General features: G+C 43.9%; 1 protein-coding gene across 1 annotated transcript in view; it reads right to left on the bottom strand.

Annotated features, from left to right (window-relative positions):
• LOC123765246 (phospholipid-transporting ATPase ABCA3) overlaps positions 1 to 17,573 on the bottom strand; it is a 39,892-nt gene that overhangs the window by 9,509 nt on the left and 12,810 nt on the right. The window contains 23 exon segments of the mRNA XM_045753744.2: positions 3,142 to 3,304; positions 4,147 to 4,276; positions 4,653 to 4,751; positions 4,753 to 4,772; positions 5,073 to 5,198; positions 6,277 to 6,427; positions 6,945 to 7,076; positions 7,191 to 7,367; positions 8,006 to 8,092; positions 8,893 to 9,084; positions 9,544 to 9,653; positions 10,254 to 10,459; positions 11,004 to 11,050; positions 11,052 to 11,192; positions 11,194 to 11,252; positions 11,628 to 11,838; positions 12,092 to 12,247; positions 14,120 to 14,274; positions 14,457 to 14,593; positions 15,207 to 15,337; positions 15,741 to 15,922; positions 16,437 to 16,613; positions 17,059 to 17,317. Of these exon segments, the coding sequence (XP_045609700.2) occupies positions 3,142 to 3,304; positions 4,147 to 4,276; positions 4,653 to 4,751; positions 4,753 to 4,772; positions 5,073 to 5,198; positions 6,277 to 6,427; positions 6,945 to 7,076; positions 7,191 to 7,367; positions 8,006 to 8,092; positions 8,893 to 9,084; positions 9,544 to 9,653; positions 10,254 to 10,459; positions 11,004 to 11,050; positions 11,052 to 11,192; positions 11,194 to 11,252; positions 11,628 to 11,838; positions 12,092 to 12,247; positions 14,120 to 14,274; positions 14,457 to 14,593; positions 15,207 to 15,337; positions 15,741 to 15,922; positions 16,437 to 16,613; positions 17,059 to 17,317 (3,248 nt within the window).

Below are 17,573 nucleotides of genomic sequence, written 5' to 3'. Positions count from 1 at the left end.
AATGCCTAGAGTTATTCAGAGTGATAATGGGGGAAATTTTGTTTCTAAAGTTTTCAGAACTTTTTGCGAATCCCGAGGGATTCGGCACAAATTGTCCAGTCCATATCATCCACAAAGCCAAGGTGGACTTGAACGTTTCCACCCGACTTTGAAACAAATGCTGAAGACAACAGGAGAAACTCATCCACGTAATTGGGATGAGAATCTCCCCTTTGTGTTGTTTGCTGCTAGAGAAGGGCTACAAGAGTCATTGGGCTGTTCACCCTTTGAACTAGTGTTTGGTCACCAAGTAAGAGGTCCTCTTAAAATGCTACAAGAAAAGTTGTTGGGAGATGTCTCTGTTCATCAGAGCGGATTGTACTTGAGTGAGGTCAAGGCTAAGTTGTGTCGGGCTCGTGAGTTGGCGAAAGAACATCTGGGAAGGACTCAACAAGCCATGAAAGTACGATATGACAAGAAGTTCAAGGCTAAGCTAAGGTCGTTTGATGTCGGAGATTTGGTGTTGGTGTTGAAACCTCGTATGGGGACTTCCATGTCCCATAAGTTCGCAGGACCCTACCAAGTGGTAGACAAGGTGGGAGACCTAACTTATAAACTAATTAACCCTAATCTTTCAGAACCCCAAATGACTGTGCACATTAACAGATTAAAAGCTTATGTTGGACCTGGTGTAGTAGCTTGTTTTAGTCGGGAAGAGTTACCACCTGAGGATAATTATAGTGAGGGACATGTTGTTAATATCCCACTTCTCAGTTCCAGTTCCAATGGCAGGGAGATGCTATGTCATTTACAGGAGGAACAACGTGATGAGTTCCAGGTTCTGCTGGACAACCATACATCTCTGTTTGGGGAGGTTCCTACCCAGACCCACCTCATCACACACGACATTCAGCTCCTGGACAGCACCCCCATTCGACAACATCCGTACCGAGTGAATCCCGAAAAGAGGAAAATTATGCAAGCAGAAGTGGAATATCTGCTCCAGCATGATTTCATTCGGCCAAGTCAAAGTACTTGGAGCTCTCCGTGTTTGTTAGTGCCAAAACCAGATGGAACCTGGAGATTGTGCGTGGATTACAGGAAACTGAACAAGAACACTACAGTGGACGTTTTTCCTTTACCCTTGTTGGAAGAATGTATAGAGTCCATAGGTCATGCCGAATATGTAAGTAAGCTTGATTTGTCAAAAGGGTATTATCAAATTCCATTAACAGAGTATGCTAGAGAGGTTACTGCTTTTGTTACACCTGATGGTGCGTATGAATTTAATGTCATGCCATTCGGTTTGAGAAATGCACCTGCTACTTTTCAAAGACTTATGAATTTCTTACTCAAGGATGTGCCAGATTGTAGGGCCTACCTTGATGACATTGTTTTGTACAGTAAGAATTGGGCCGATCATCTCTTAGGCCTTAAGAACTTGTTTACAGTGTTAGAAAACGCAAAGTTAACCATAAATATGAATAAGTGTAGTTGGGCAAGAGGTACGATAACTTATCTTGGACACGAGGTAGGCCAAGGTAAGATTATCCCCTTACAAGATAAGATTCAAGCCATTGTGGACTACCCAGTGTTGACCAATAAGAAAGGAGTCCAACGGTTTATTGGTATGTGTGCATACTATAGGCGTTATTGTAGAAATTTTTCAACAGTAGCTGCTCCTTTGACAAACTTGTTACGCAAGCAAGTAAAGTTTCAGTGGACACAAGATTGTCAGAATGCTTTTCAGAACCTAAAGGGCATATTGTCCACCTCACCTATTCTTGCTAGTCCCCAATTTGATAAACCATTTATATTACACATTGATGCGTCAGATGTTGGGATAGGTGCTGTGCTTATTCAAGTTGGTTTAGACCAGATTGAGCATCCTGTGTATTACTATTCCAGAAAATTTAATGCAGCTCAGAGAAATTATTCCGTGGTAGAAAAGGAGGCGTTGGGTCTTATATTGTCAATCAAGAAGTTTGAGATTTACTTATCAGGAAATAAAGTGTTAGTATTTACAGACCACAACCCCCTTATCTTTATCAATATGATGAAAGTCAAGAACCAACGAATTCTGCGATGGTCATTGTTTTTGCAGGAATTTAATGTAGAAATCAAACATATTCCAGGCAGACAAAATGTTATTGCTGATGCTTTGTCAAGAAGTTTTGATGTACCATAAATGAAATGTTTCTTTTTACCTAACATTTTTACTTCTGAAAAAATGCCATTGATCTTCAATCCATTGCATTTTTTTTCTTGGAGGTGGAAGTGTTACGTACCCTTATAAGATACGTAAGTGAATATATTAATATGTACATTTATAATTGTATGAAAATTACAAGCATGTATATTGTATACTTATATGTTCTATGCAAATGCACATTCATGTTACAGTGTTGGCGTTAGGCCCAGCGTATCGTGGGAATGATTGTTTATTTCTTTGTGTGATCAGTTTTCCCACGGGAACTAATGATTTATATGTGATCATCAGTGGGTAACAGAGTGAAATAATAATTGAGTGAACTGTATCTGGCAAATTGTCGTGGGATCGTCCGTTGCTGGGGTGTGCATGCCATTATGCTATTCTGTATGCATATTTTAATTACTATGTAAAGAAACACGTACTTTTGTTGTCTATATCAATATGTACTAATTATTCATTAAGTTAGTTTAAGATTACTCTTGTCACAATATAGTGCTCCATTGTTGAAATAATAAATATTGTAACTTTGGCAATTTATTCGCGGGGCAAGGCAATGTGTTTTTTGACTCTCATATTGGAGTTCAGTAGCTGAGCAGAAACCGGGGAGATAACACTTGTTGGAGTTAAGTCATTCTTTTATTCTAGCCATATAATTATTCTTAGTATTGATTTAATGTCTGGAAGTTACAGTGATATTTTTAATGTGATATATTGTGACCATATAATCATCTGTTTGCCTTTGAGATTTATTTAATATAAATGATATATATGCTTAGTCTTTATTCTTCAGTCCTATGAAGATTCTATTTTATGCTCATTACCAATTCAAGGGGTTATACTGGTGATTCGCTATTGAGAACAGCAGTTGTGTCGTATCCCTAGACTTATTAAAGTTTGGCTGCTGTAGGATCACGAGCCGTAACGTACGATAGGTAACAGGAGCCACTCACGAAAACATCCTGCCGGAGTCCATCTCGATGACGACCAGGAGTGCCAGGAAGATGAACCCATTGACCAGGAGAGTCAGCAGGTCGGGCGCCATGCCGTGCTGGTCCAGCACGAAGTACGACCTCTTCTCGAAGCACGTCCTGTAGCCGACCTCCTCACAGTGTGCTGGAGGAAGGCCATACACTTCGCTATTATATCCCTCCTTCCAAGTAGCATACATTAGTCTAATACGATGGCGAACAAAATACACAGATTTCGGAACTCTAGATCAACACAGTGGCCAGCAAGATGCAGTTTAGGACTCTAGCAGGACAACACACAAGGTCAATACACTGAGCTACAGAACAAACACACGATAATTCATTATCTAAGCCTCCAGACCAAACAATGTTCAAATGTACTGACCTACAGATGGTCTCACACACACACACACACACACACACACACACACACACACACACACACACACACACACACACACACACACACACACACACACACACACACACACACAGGTCAAAGCATTGACTTAACAGGTCACATATACAGGTCACAGGTCACAGGTCACACAGTAAGTAATCATCAAAATATACCGCCAAGCCAAGCCAAGCCAAGCCAATATGTTTAGTACAGGTATTGGCCTCGGGGTCAATACCATCGCTCTCCCTGTGTGTCTGTATCTGCTTGCTTCTTCCACATAACCACAAAGCCTTGAGAGAGACAGAGACAAGACTCCCTGAAGCAAGAGTCAGGGAGCCTTCACACAAGGCTCCCTGAAGCAAGAGACAGAGACACAAGTCTCCCTGAAGCAAGAGAGAGAGACACACACAAGTCTCCCTGAAGCAAGAGAGAGAGACACAAGACTCCCTGAAGCAAGAGACAGAGACACAAGTCTCCCTGAAGCAAGAGAGAGAGACACACACAAGTTTCCCTGAAGCAAGAAAGAGAGACACACAAGTCTCCCTGAAGCAAGAGAGAGAGACAAGGCTCCCTGAAGCATGACTCACGGCAGCACTTCACGAAGGCGTTCGTGGGGAGGTACTGAACCAGACTGGAACACAGTTCATCCTTCACTGTGGCGTTGAAGAGGTCACACTGAGAGTTGTAGGCACTTGTGTTCACCAGGTGCATAAACCCCTGCAGGTGTGTAGAAATGTCATGCAGGTGTGTAGAAATGTCATACAGGTGTGTTGAAATGTAATACAGGTGTGTATGTATACAGGTATAGATGTAATGTAGTAGAAGTAAAGATTATGTCAATAGTAGTGTCAAGATAGCAATAGTCTCGTAGTAATATTCACTTATTAGTCAATAAATCAAAGTATTTCAATGAAAACACAATGAATAAAGTATTCAAAGATTATATATATATATATATATATATATATATATATATATATATATATATATATATATATATATATATATATATATATATATATATATATATATATATATATATATATATATATGTATATGTGTCTCGACAAGCTTGTAGAAGAGCATCACTGACCATGGATGCTGGGAAGGTTGGGATGAGAGAAACGGCCCAGTTAAGAGCATCACTGAGGATGAGAAGCGAGGGCTGCGCCGACAGGTTGAGCGCCCACACATGCTGTCGTGATGATCATGCCTGCAACCCACAACAGCTCTCTTGATCACGCCGGTTAGTAGTGGGACTTCATGAAGGTTGTATATGTTTCAACCTAGTTAGTGAAAACAGTCCCTGGACAATATCTACTAAGGTGTTCCACCTATCTTTATCTTGAGGTTATCTTGAGATGATTTCGGGGCTTTTTAGTGTCCCCGCGGCCCGGTCCTCGACCAGGCCTCCACCCCCAGGAAGCAGCCCGTGACAGCTGACTAACACCCAGGTACCTATTTTACTGCTAGGTAACAGGGGCATAGGGTGAAAGAAACAACTCCCACCTACCAGCAACAATGTTGACGAGAGCGAGGACAGCGAAGCCTGAGGCAGCAGTCTGGAAGGGGAAGCTGAAGACATAAGCCATAGGGATGCTGGCCCAGCCGTACATCACCAGCATCACAATCAACGCACCTGACAAGGAAGTAACTATCAAAGAAGGCACCAAGCCGGGAAGGCTATGTAGCACACCTGGTGAGGAAACACAGTGTCACAATGTGTTGCCGCTCTCAGCCTGTCTTGGTGTTGTGAAGGAGCTTCCAACCCCACATCTTGGTCCTCTTAACTTAGCTTGCTCATCTGCAGACTTTCTAATTTACGAAGTTATAAACTTATATATAAACTAATCAGAGAAAATCTACTTGTTCGAACGCCCATAGTATAATAAAGAAAATATATTAGTGATCCAATAGCAACACAAGACACACAGATAAAACAAAATATTACTGTATTTATATAAATGTCTGGATAGATAAATAACTTCTCTAAATGATAAATAACACACCAAAAAAAGAGGTCATTCTTTTTTAAATTAGCAAATCAATTTACTTGTAGATAAACACCAAGACTGAGATTAGACTTAATTGAAGAAGATGCTGTGCCAGAAACTGCTTTGTTTCAGGGATGCTGAGGCTTACACAACAAGAGATGGAGAGAGATGTTGTCTGTGGGATGCTAAGGTCTAGAATACAGTGATACAATACGAGATGGAAAGAGAAGAATCTTTTGTATAAAGGTACACTAAAGTAGTCTGTCATTGGCTAACAACTTTTCATTGCCAAAACGGGTCTGGCTTCCACGTACACTCCCAAGCCTAAGATTGGTGTATAGCCAGGTACCACTGGTGCTGGCGACGCCTCCCCCCCCCCAGAGACTTGCTGGTATTTGAAAGGCAAACTTGGACCAAATTACTAGGTTACTGATGAATATCTTAAGCCACACGTTGCAACATGGTCAGAAGACGAGACCTTCCATGTTGCAAACATCTTAAGATGACAAGATGCTTCATGCCACAGCACATTAAGGAAACAAAACGCTTCACGTAGAAGCATGATGACTATAAGCCTACCGCTCCACGTCACGACAACAGAAATACAATAATTTCATGCTGTAAGAAGGAAGAAAAACAATGAATCACCTTCATGCTGCAACAAGACAGGAAGACAATCGCCAATGACTTGCAAGAAGGCTTCGTTGCGTTAGTGAACATTACCTGGAGCACTGTCGGTGGTGAAGTAATGCTTCGTGTCAAAGGTCATGAAGACGATGAAGACGACGGCTGCTGAGATGAAGTAGGTCAGATAGTCCCAGAGGAAGGTGGTGACCCAGAGGACGCCCACTGACGCCCCTGTCATCACCTGCACCTGGTGGAGGAACCTGTGTTAGTTACCACCTGGGGAGGAACCATAAGTAAAGCTTAACATGAGCTAACATCCGTAATGTAATAACATCCGCCCTAATGATTTCCGGGTACGTGTAAGAGTTGTGTACCCTACGGGCTCACCATAGCCCGTGCTACTTGGAACTTTGTTCCAGGTAGCGAATCTTTAACAACAACAACAGCATGTTATGTACCTGCCGGATGGCCCGCTATTAGCCTCAAACGTGCACACAATTACTTCAACACTGCTCGAGATGGGAGAGAATTAGCTAACATCTTTCAGACACCTCGATCACCTAAAGTGTCCGATTAACTTACTTTATTTTCTCCCATAATTACGTAGTTTCAATTCCTCTAACATTACCCATGTTATAACCTCTTTTAAAGCTCCATGGGATAAATCTTACTCATTTCTACTTCCCTCTAAACAAAAAATAAAACCACAAAGGTACAGTACTTGTGGAAGGTGAGGCGCCAGAGACGTGGCTAGAGGAGATTACCTGCTTGGCTTTGGTCTCCCGCTCCTGGAGGGGGAAGACCAAGAAGGAGGCGGAGAGGAAGGCCAGGGCGAGAGGCATCACCATAGCATACACCAGGGCGCTCCCGGGCGCGTTGCTGCTCTTCATCTTCCACTATCAAACATAAATAATTATGACAAAAATAATTACTAAATAATATAAATTCAATCCAACCAAGTTGTCTTAGATACCAGCACAAACACGTACAGAAAACCGTAGTGCTCTCACCGTTCTGTTTGGAGGTAAGGGACGATTGGAGGTGGTGATGGAGTGTCGGGTGGAGTTGGTTGCGAACCTGAGGAGCGCGTTGGTGACGAGGGAGGCGCTGACGCCTGGTGTGTGGTAGGGCACTGACTGGTACAGCACCCGCAGCGCTGTTGATGTTCCCACGTCCAGGAACTCTGCCTGTCGGTGGTGATGGTTAGGTTAGGCCTAGGTTGTTGAGCAGGGAAGGTTATCTTGAGGTTATCTTGAGATGATTTCGGGGGCTTTAGTGTCCCCGCGGCCCGGTCCTCGACCGGGCCGCGACCTCGTTATCTATCTAGCTGTGTAAAAGCGACCTCGTTATCTATCTAGCTGTGTACAAGCGACCTCGTTATCTATCTAGCTGTGTACAAGCGTGTTCGTTATCTATCTAGCTGTGTACAAGCGACCTCGTTATCAATCTAGCTGTGTACAAGCGACCTCGTTATCTATCTAGCTGTGTACAAGCGACCTCGTTATCTATCTAGCTGTGTACAAGCGACCTCGTTATCTATCTAGCTGTGTACAAGCGACCTCGTTATCTATCTAGCTGTGTACAAGCGACCTCGTTATCTATCTAGCTGTGTACAAGCGACCTCGTTATCTATCTAGCTGTGTACAAGCGTGTTCGTTATCTATCTAGCTGTGTACAAGCGACCTCGTTATCAATCTAGCTGTGTACAAGCGACCTCGTTATCTATCTAGCTATGTACAAGCGACCTCGGTATCTATCTAGCTTGTGTACGCTAGTCTCCCCCCTCCCAACACTTGTTTTCAGCAATGAAGAACGTTCTACTTACAGAACACACATTGTTCTCCCGATACCGGAAGAGATTCTCTTCAGCTTCGTGGAGAAGAGACTGAGTCATGTTGTCTGTGGTATACACCTGGAAAACAGAGGAAAATGTATACCCATTAGGCCTGGAGTCTAGCAGTAAACTTAATAAGGGAGTAAACCCCTATATAACATGAGACGGTAAACTCGTTCTTGTGGTAAACATCAACGGGCCACAGAATAAGAGCGTCGTATTTTTTCAAGAGTTCAATCGACAATAACATTTATTGGTGTATGCCTGTTGTTGGCACCAATGTCTGTGGCTGGCACCAATGACTACAGCAGCCATCAATGACTACAGCAGCCATCAATGACTACAGCAGCCATCAATGACTACAGCAGCCATCAATGACTACAGCTGTCACCAATGACTACAGCTGTCACCAATGACTACAGCAGCCATCAATGACTACAACTGGTATTAATAACTACCGCTGGTATCCATGACATTAGTAGCAGCAATGAACTAAAATTGACTTCTCTTAGCATATATACAAATACAACAATAACAAGAGACAGAGTTATGAATGAAAGTGTATAAAGCTGTGATCAGATGTCTCAATGATGACCATGTATAGACATATACGAACAAGAATGAATGAATGAATACATGAATGGCTTATGAATGAAAGCCATTTATATAACCAATGGTAATTAACAATAGTAATCACCAGAATTGCGTTGTCCGAGTATAATTATTATTATTTGTAAATGCTATGAATGGAGAGGTGATTTTGTGGTAGTTACTGGGTGAACCTTTTGATGCGTGGGAAAAATATGAGGCTAGATGATAGGGGGCGCTGACGTGAACTTCCCCCTTGAAGGTACCACCATTCTCCCCTGTGTCAGTACCTCGTAAGGGTTGTGGAAGAGCGACTGGTAAGCGTCAGAGAGGCCCTGGTGCCTGGAGGAGGCGAGGACGTAGGAGATCGAGTACGGGTACATGGTGGGGCTCAGGACGAGAGGAGGTTCTCTGAGGGTGTCTTCGGTGAAGGAGGCGTCCACGAGTAGACACAAGACGGTCACTACCACGGGCAGGAGACCCTTCGTCAGCAACAAAAGATACGAGGGAGAAATTTGATTATTTTTTTTTCTGGAATACATTTTTTATTTTATCGGTATGATTTTTGTATAGCTTTAATCTCAATACCTATACCTTTAATGTTAATACCTTTGATAAACCAGGCTGTGACTTATACGTTAGGCTGCGAGCAGCCGCGTCCAACAGCCTGGTTGACCAGTCCAGCAACGAGGAGGCCCTGGTCGACGACCGGGCCGCGGGGTCGCTGAGCCCCGGAATCACCTCAAGGTAACATCAAGGTTAATGTCGTGTAATTCTAATTCTGTAGCCACTTTGTCCCGATTCCTCTAGACTTTCAAACTGACTGCTTACGAAACAGTTTGTGAACTTGCATATTACGTTGCACTGTTGATACAAAGTGATTTCATTGTTGATATAAAGTGATTCATATTAAAGTTGTCACCTTGGCGACGGTCACTTACCTGGGTCACGAAGAGCACCCACTTCCTCCTGCTGTAGATGGCTCGCTTAGCGAAGAACGCCTTGAACCTCTGCCTCTGTAACCTGGCTCCTGAGAGCAGTGCCTCTATGTCTGTCGGAGGCAGGAAAGATAATAAGATCTTGATAAACAGCGTTATTTACAGAGAGTAATGTTTATAGTGTTCTACACCTTTAATTCCAGAGAGAAAACTAGGTTTATAGTGTTCCATAACCTTTATTACAGGTCGAGCGAAATGTTCGTAGTGTTTCGAATCTTTCATTGTGAAGTATTATATATATATGACATCTTCTCTGTGTTTTCTCGCATCCTAATATAAATAAATGCAATCTGCTTAAACATGTGGCTCTTGTATAATTTTAGTAACTCTGTAATTACAACTCAAGAGATTACAAATGCAAAATTTGGCTGAACTAATCCCAGATTGCTCGTTAACAAGCTGTTATCATCCGGTGTTAAACCCGTTTTCCTGTCATGGCTCCTTCCAGTGTCTACTAACTACGCTTGTTAATACAACTGACGTTTTAGTTGTCTTGTTTGTCTGCGTCTGACTCCGTCTGACTCCGTCTGACTCCGTCTGACTCCGTCTGACTCCGTCTGACTCTGACTGACTCTGACTGACTCTGACTCCGTCTGTCTCCTCCTCCACATCATGCCAGTAAACACACAGGAAACATTACAAAGACGTCCTACTCTTCTGACTGTCGAAGAGGAAGCGTTGACTGCTGTACGCATCGCCTCCGTCCCTCGAGGTCCCGCCAGTCAGGTCGCTCGGGTCGCCCAGCAGACTGGTGGCACTCAGGTTAAAACCGATATTGTCGTTGCCATTCAGATGCCCATTGGTGGAGTAGCTCGCCTCTCCATCGAGCGCCTCGTATCTTTCCATCAAATCACCAACTCTGAGTAGCCGGAGAACAAATAGCGTAAGGAACAATATTAATAAATTGGGATTTATGTTCTAATATTCCGGATGAGGATGTTTCCCTGGCACTTAATTCATTGATGATATAGTTATGGAGAGTATTAATAATAGGCATGTACTACTGGCTAAAAGTATTACTGTTCACGTGTATGTCACATGTACTCATGTGACATACAGTCACATGTACTCATGTCCATGTACTATACACCACATGTACTGCAGGCCCCATTGCCTCAAAATAATTTGCATATATATTTTGTTTACTGAGTTTGATTGGGTATAAATATGAGCTGCTTCGCTTGCGTGAAGCAAGACCTTTTGCCATTTTGTTATCCCTCTGCTCCTGCTTAAGTGTTGGGTCTAACTACGTCTAAAATCAAATATAAATTTCTAGATGTACAGCAATAAAATGTGTTTTAAAACCTTATTGAGAAGGTGTCATGAATGATCAAACCCAATACTTGAAGCTCCGAAGACGGAACGGAGGAGGTCTCCCATCTTAGGTAAAACTTATTTAATACCTGAGGAAGACCTGCTCCATGCTGGTGAGGGTGAGGCCCAGATGCTGTAACCCCGAGGTCCTCCTTGCGGCTGGCCAGGGCATCGAGGAGCGGGGCGAAGAGTGAAGTACTGGCCGGGAGCTTGAAGGTGACTTCGCCGCGCTGGGCTGAACGAAGGGCAGCTTCGGGGAGGTGCTGGGAGACCTTCTCTCCTTATTTCCCCCAATTTGCTTCCCTCAGACAGCATCACCGTCAGGGTGTAGCCGTCGCCTGCAGGTAGGGAACGGCACTTGTGGGTAAAACAACGTGAAAGTGGTGAAAAAATGTATACAATTCCTGTATGAAGTAGTGAACATTACAATGTACAATAAGTAATACAAGGGATTCATCTGGGGGGGCTCAATTGTTACTTCCTGATTGGCGGTCTGCTTGCTTTATCAGTTGTAGCCACGATGATAATTCTTAGAAAATCATTCCTAACATTCTGTAGTGAAAACCAAATGTAAATAAACTATGTTTTGAGTGTAGGGGAAATTGAAATAGTTGGAATTAACAATATACGTAGCCAAGGGTATCTTTCAGGACGAAAATTTCACATAAACGTGAACAAAACATCTGTCTCGTGACAGATTTCTCTTCTCTTACCAAACTTATTCTTGAGGAAGAGTGTGGAGCCGGCACAGACGACCCTGCCGGAGGCCATGATGGCCACGCGGTCTCCCAGGACGTCGGCCTCCTCCATGTGGTGGGTGGTGACGAGGATGGTGCGCCGGCCCCGCTCCCCCTGCACCACGTCCCACACCCACCGGCGTGACTCGGGGTCCAGCCCGCTGCTCGGCTCGTCCAGGATCACCACCTGCACCAACCGTGGTGGTGAGACAGAGACAGACTGACAGACAGACAGACAGACAGATCAAGCTCAGATTACAGCCCACAACAGCTGTCAAACTCCCAGGCACTTATTTACTGCTGAGTGAAAAGAGGCACGAGGTAAAAAAATCAAAACAAACCAGAAACTCTGCCAAATTGATTCTACTTCGACTGGGACTCGAACTCCCGTCTCTCCCTCCCGTTGTTCCTCCCTGCCCCGACCTCCTCCTGGGACTGACCTTGGAGTCTCCCATAAGAGCGATGGCCAGGCACAGCTTCCTCTTCATGCCTCCAGAGAGCTGGTTACCGTACATGTTCTTCTTCTCTACCAGCTCCAGCCGCTCCATCAGCGCCGCCGCCTCCTCCCGCGCTCTCTTCACCGTCATCCCCTTCAGCTGGTGCGGGAAGAAGGCTGACATGAACAAAACAATTTGAGCCAAGAACGGTTCTAATTATTAGCCTATTAACTTCCCGAATGATTAACATTTCACATAGAGACAAATTTCGACTTGTAATGATTGAAAAAGATTAAAACTTTAAAATTAATAATATATCTGTTTTGCTGGCGACAAAACATATATGTTTATAATCATGTATAGATTTGATCAACATTGATCTTCGAGAATTCGCAGCTACCAGCAGTCGGGTGCGCTTCGTTCAAGAAACAATTAAAACAAGTGTATCTTTGGTCTCCTATACGAGGTAGTCTACGTGACGGATTCATAATAGTGCTTATAACTCTATCTTTCTAATGGCATTTAAGATAACGATTTAGTACCGTATAACTGCACAATGTGTTAGCCAGTGTGCAGGGTTCGATCCTTCATGATCTATATGTCAGTGAAAACGTTAATAAAACTACATATATCTTTGCTAGCAGAAGCTTAGGCAGGCATTTACATTTGTAAGTATCTAGAATTTGCAGTATTAAATATTATAATTTTTTTTAAATATTGGTAATGCTAAGCTTTACATATTTAATATTGGTAAAGCTAAGATTTACATATTTACCAGTGCCAATTATTAAATAAATCCAGGCTACCGAATATATATCAAATTGTCAAAGAATAAATAATATTGTCAGATACAGGATCTTTAAAACATTGTCAGTGCTCAAGGTGTCAAATTTATTGATATTTATAAACAGAATTGTGTGTATGTGTGTATTCACCTAGTTCACCTAGTTGTATTCACCTAGTTGTGCTTGCGGGGGTTGAGCTCTGTTATTTCGGCCCGCCTCTCAACTGTCACTCAATCAACTGTTACTTACTACAAGTTTTTTTTTCACACACACACGCACACACACCAGGAAGCAGCCCGTGACAGCTGACTAACTCCAAGGTACCTATTTACTGTTAGATAACAGGGGCATTCAGGATGAAAGATACTTTGCCCATTTGTTTCTGCCTGGTGCGGGAATCGAACCCGCGCCACAGAATTACGAGTCGTGCGGCTATCCACCAGGCTACCAGGCCCCACACACACTGACACTGTGTGTCAGTGTGTGTATGTGTGTGTGTGTCAGTGTGTGCCAGGGGCCGCATGCCTCCTTCACAAGACAATGATCACTATGCCCTTGTTCACAAAGTCGGTGGAAGTGAAATGTTATGTCCGTAGTCCGTAGACTTTAACTCGCATTCAAAATGTCATAAAGGAATTTTCGGATCTTCGCGTATAAAATATATGTTCAGATGACAAATTTGCATCCTAGGTACCACCTTTCAGGCTACGGTGATGGAGGCAGTGGGTAGAAAAAATGGTTGCATTTCCCCCTTACACACTTTAATCACGACGTGAGCGTCATAAACCAGAGAAGAAGAACAAGATCACACACAGAGATCACAATAACGTGATGAATCAAATGAACAAATCCACAAGGGCCGTGGATTTCGAATCGAATCCTCGTCACGGCCCTTGTGGATTTGTTCATAAGAAGAACAAGTTTCCTATATGTATCCCCTGACTGTTGCATGAACCCGGACCCACACTAATCACCTGCACAGTTTGAGAATTGGAGGCGCTGTAGAACGGTGTTGTTTGTTGTTTAAGATTCGCTACTTGGAACAAAAAGTTCAATGTAGCACGGGCTACGGTGTTACTCACCCTACCAAAGAAGAGAAGAGGCTATAGAAAGGTCTTACTCACCCTACCAAAGAGAAGAGGCTATAGGAAGGTCTTACTCACCCTACCGAAGAGAAAAGAAGAGGCTATATGAAGGTGTTACTCACCCTACCAAAGAGAAGAGGCTATAGGAAGGTCTTACTCACCCTACCGAAGAAGAGAAGGTGCTGCATGACGGTGAGGTCGACGAAGAGCATGTTGTGCTGGGGACACAGACCCACCTCCTCCCTCGCCTCCTTCAGGTTGGTAGCGATGTCCCAGCCACCGACCAGGGCGCTCCCACCACTGGGGGCGTGCACACCTGCAGGTATAGTCCCCTCCGGTTATACCCCCCGCCAGGAACTGGTTTCGCTCGCTTGATTCTGCTTATTTAACCACTGGTATAACTTTGTAGTATTTTGTAGCCTTATAACTATGCAAATGAATAATCAGTAGAACTTAGCACATTTGTAGAGAGAGAGAGAGAGAGAGGGGGGGTGTCACCTGTGAGGATAGACATGGTGGTGGTCTTGCCGGCACCGTTGTGGCCCAAGAGGACGGTACACTGGCCCTCGTAACACGTCATCGACACGTCCTCCACCGCCACCTTCACCTTCCTTCCCAGCGACTTGAACTCCTTCCTGCACAAATGCAGTCATTTGAACTCATTACAACATCGACATTAACACAAATGTCAAATTTATTTTAAGCATTTTAAAAAATGTTCTATATTCCTGGCACAGTCTGGTATATTTGTTCTTGGTAGTCAGCAAACATAATATTACATTTAATTAAATATTTTTTTAAATATGAATATGTGTATCTTACATGTATTGTTGCAGATCATCTATATCTATACATAATTATATACATTATTAATTCAGGAGCGCGTGATTAGGATGGAGAAAATGTTGAGGTTATCGGAGTATGGGTCGCAAGTTTCAACAGGACTCGAGCTGAAGAAATTGGTGTACCGAGTCCGTACACTTTAATGTAGCAAGCAAGAGTCTGCATTTCTTCCAGGGTACTGTAAATGTACCGGGGTCCTGGAAATATTCAGCGGATTCAAGAGAGTTAATCAAAGGTAGGATGCAGCACAATACTGGATGGGATCTAAGATGAGGTCTGATAAACACCTTTTGTGCCCTCTGTAATGCTTTTGCGCCACCGCTCACAGGATGAGTATGGGGCGCACAATAAACTAGCGCCCTTTGGCGGCAACAATCAAAATCAACTGGATGGGAGAGGCGCTACCTGAGGTTCTTGATGACGATTCCAGGTCGAAGTCCCAAAGGCTCCTTCTCGAAGTACTCCTGGTCTTCTCTAGCGGCCTCATCCTCTGCCGCCTGCTGGTGTACTGGAGGCGAGCTGCACCAGTACGTCTTCTATGGGTGATAAAGTTATTTTTGCTTTCAGGTGATTTTCAGCCGAGGGAGGCTGGGAAAAGATACTGCCAGAGATCAACACGGAGTAGTGCTTCTGATCCATGTCTTAGGACCGCTAAACCATGGAGTTTATGAACGTGACAAATTAAGAACTAATGCAGCAGATATTAACAGTCTAAGAAGAATTGTCTGGCGTTTAAAGAATAGATCAAGTGAGGGAAAACATTTGAGATGCGGATTGCTAAAACCACCTAGTGAAGATATTTTCATGTAAATGTAATAAAAAAAATACGTGAATGATTACCAAGTGACCAAAAATGATACCAATATGGAGAAGTTATCAGCAAAATATTTCCTTAAAAATATGACCCTAGACGTTGCAAAGACCAGCACCCCTACTGACCTGGAGCGGGAAGTAGAAGGGTCGTGGTACCCCGTAGAGCCCCGGGCTGACCTGGTCGACGTACCAGGTCACCAGCAGGAAGAGGCAGGTGTCGAGGAGCAGCATCAGCAGGATCATGGCCGGACTCAGCTGGTCTCTAGGGTTCCCGGTCTCCCACACGTTGCTCCACTGAACGCCAATAGCTGCCACCACCCCCGCACGGGCAGAGTACACACACACACACACACACAAGTCTGTTACTGAGGCTAGTCAAGTCCCTCTCACTCGTGCACTCACACTCACGCATGCACATACTCAGGCATGCACTCACACTCACTCTTCTCTCCCTCAACGCCCTTCCTTCCAGTGCTAATTTTTTTCCCCGTCACTCCCACCTTTAATCCATGCATTTTCCCTACGTTTTTTCCCTTTCCCTCTTTAATCTCTCTCAATTTCTCCCTACCTACATTTATATATATATATATATATATATATATATATATATATATATATATATATATATATATATATATATATATATATACATACATATATTTCTATATATATTCCCTTATTTCTATGGATCTATATATATTATTCTCTACATATTTTCCTATATCTACATTTGTCTATCATTTATTTCTCTGAATCTGTTTCTATATCTGTGTATCTATCCATCTCTCTCTCTCTCTCTCTCTCTCTCTCTCTCTCTCTTACCTCTTCCCTCGAACATAGCAATGACCCTGAAGGCCCAGGTGATGGCTATATTAGGCAGGAGGCAGGAGAAGATCTTGGGAGCGAGTCCGAGGGTGTTGTAGTCGTACTCCATGATGCTCCGAGGGATGAAGAAGGAGGTCAGCCACAGCAGGATGCCCAGAGTGGTGGCCAGAGTCGCTGACGAAGGTCAAGGGACAGGTCAATACAACCCAATCACTACGTGTCCTCGAGAATATTGTGACCGACCCCAATATGCACGCATTTTTATATCTTTAACCATTGTGATAACTTCCTAAAATATATATATATATATTATAGAGTGGGAACAGTCAACACATGGAATGAATCAGGGCCCTTGTTGTGAAAGTCGGTTGATGAACAAGGAGGATTCTAACACCCATCAATACAGTTATCGAAATTCGAGCTAAAGCCCAAAGAGTTTGGTGCCTCTGGATGATTCCAGAGGCACCAAAGCCTGGTGCCTTTGCTAGCCTTGTGGCTAGCTACGTGCTAGCCTTGTGGCTAGCTACGTGCTAGCCTTGTGGCTAGCTACGTGCTAGCCTTGTAGCTAGCACGTAGCTCAGTAGAGCGCTCTCGTGTCTACACACGAGTCACTACTCACGTTTGCTGAAGAAGGTAGCAACGACGAAGCAGAAGGCAATGGAGGAGACGCCGTAGAGCACCAGCAGGACCCAGATGAAGAAGGGGTCGCTGTAGGCCAGAATGGGCGGCAGGAACCCACTGCCGTCGTCCAGGGGCTTCAGCTTCAGCTTGAGGAGCAGGGTCATGATGGAGGCGACGACCAGGATCATAAGGAAGGAGTGAAGGAACCATCCAAGCCACACCAGCCATCCGTCTAGACCCATCAGACGCACCAGCTCCTACCGAGGCCCACCATCTGATTAGTTCAGAGTAACATCTAGATTCTAGATCTTAGATCTTTCAAAGGGCGAAAAGAGTGCATAATAGGAGGAATAGTGGCGCGAGGAGTCTCTGTGTGGTTGCTATGGGAAAGAAGAGGTGAAGAAGGTATGTGGGGGCAGCTGATTGGAGGAGGCCAGGTGTAGTGAATAACAGAGGAGGAGGAGGCAGGTGTATGGAAAAACAGAGCAAGGAGGAGGATGATGAAAGCAGAGA

Source organism: Procambarus clarkii, chromosome 33 (assembly GCF_040958095.1).
Source record: "Procambarus clarkii isolate CNS0578487 chromosome 33, FALCON_Pclarkii_2.0, whole genome shotgun sequence".
Classification (NCBI taxonomy): domain Eukaryota; kingdom Metazoa; phylum Arthropoda; class Malacostraca; order Decapoda; family Cambaridae; genus Procambarus; species Procambarus clarkii.
Note: the sequence above shows the minus strand (reverse complement) of the source record. Positions and strands in the feature narration are given on the sequence as shown.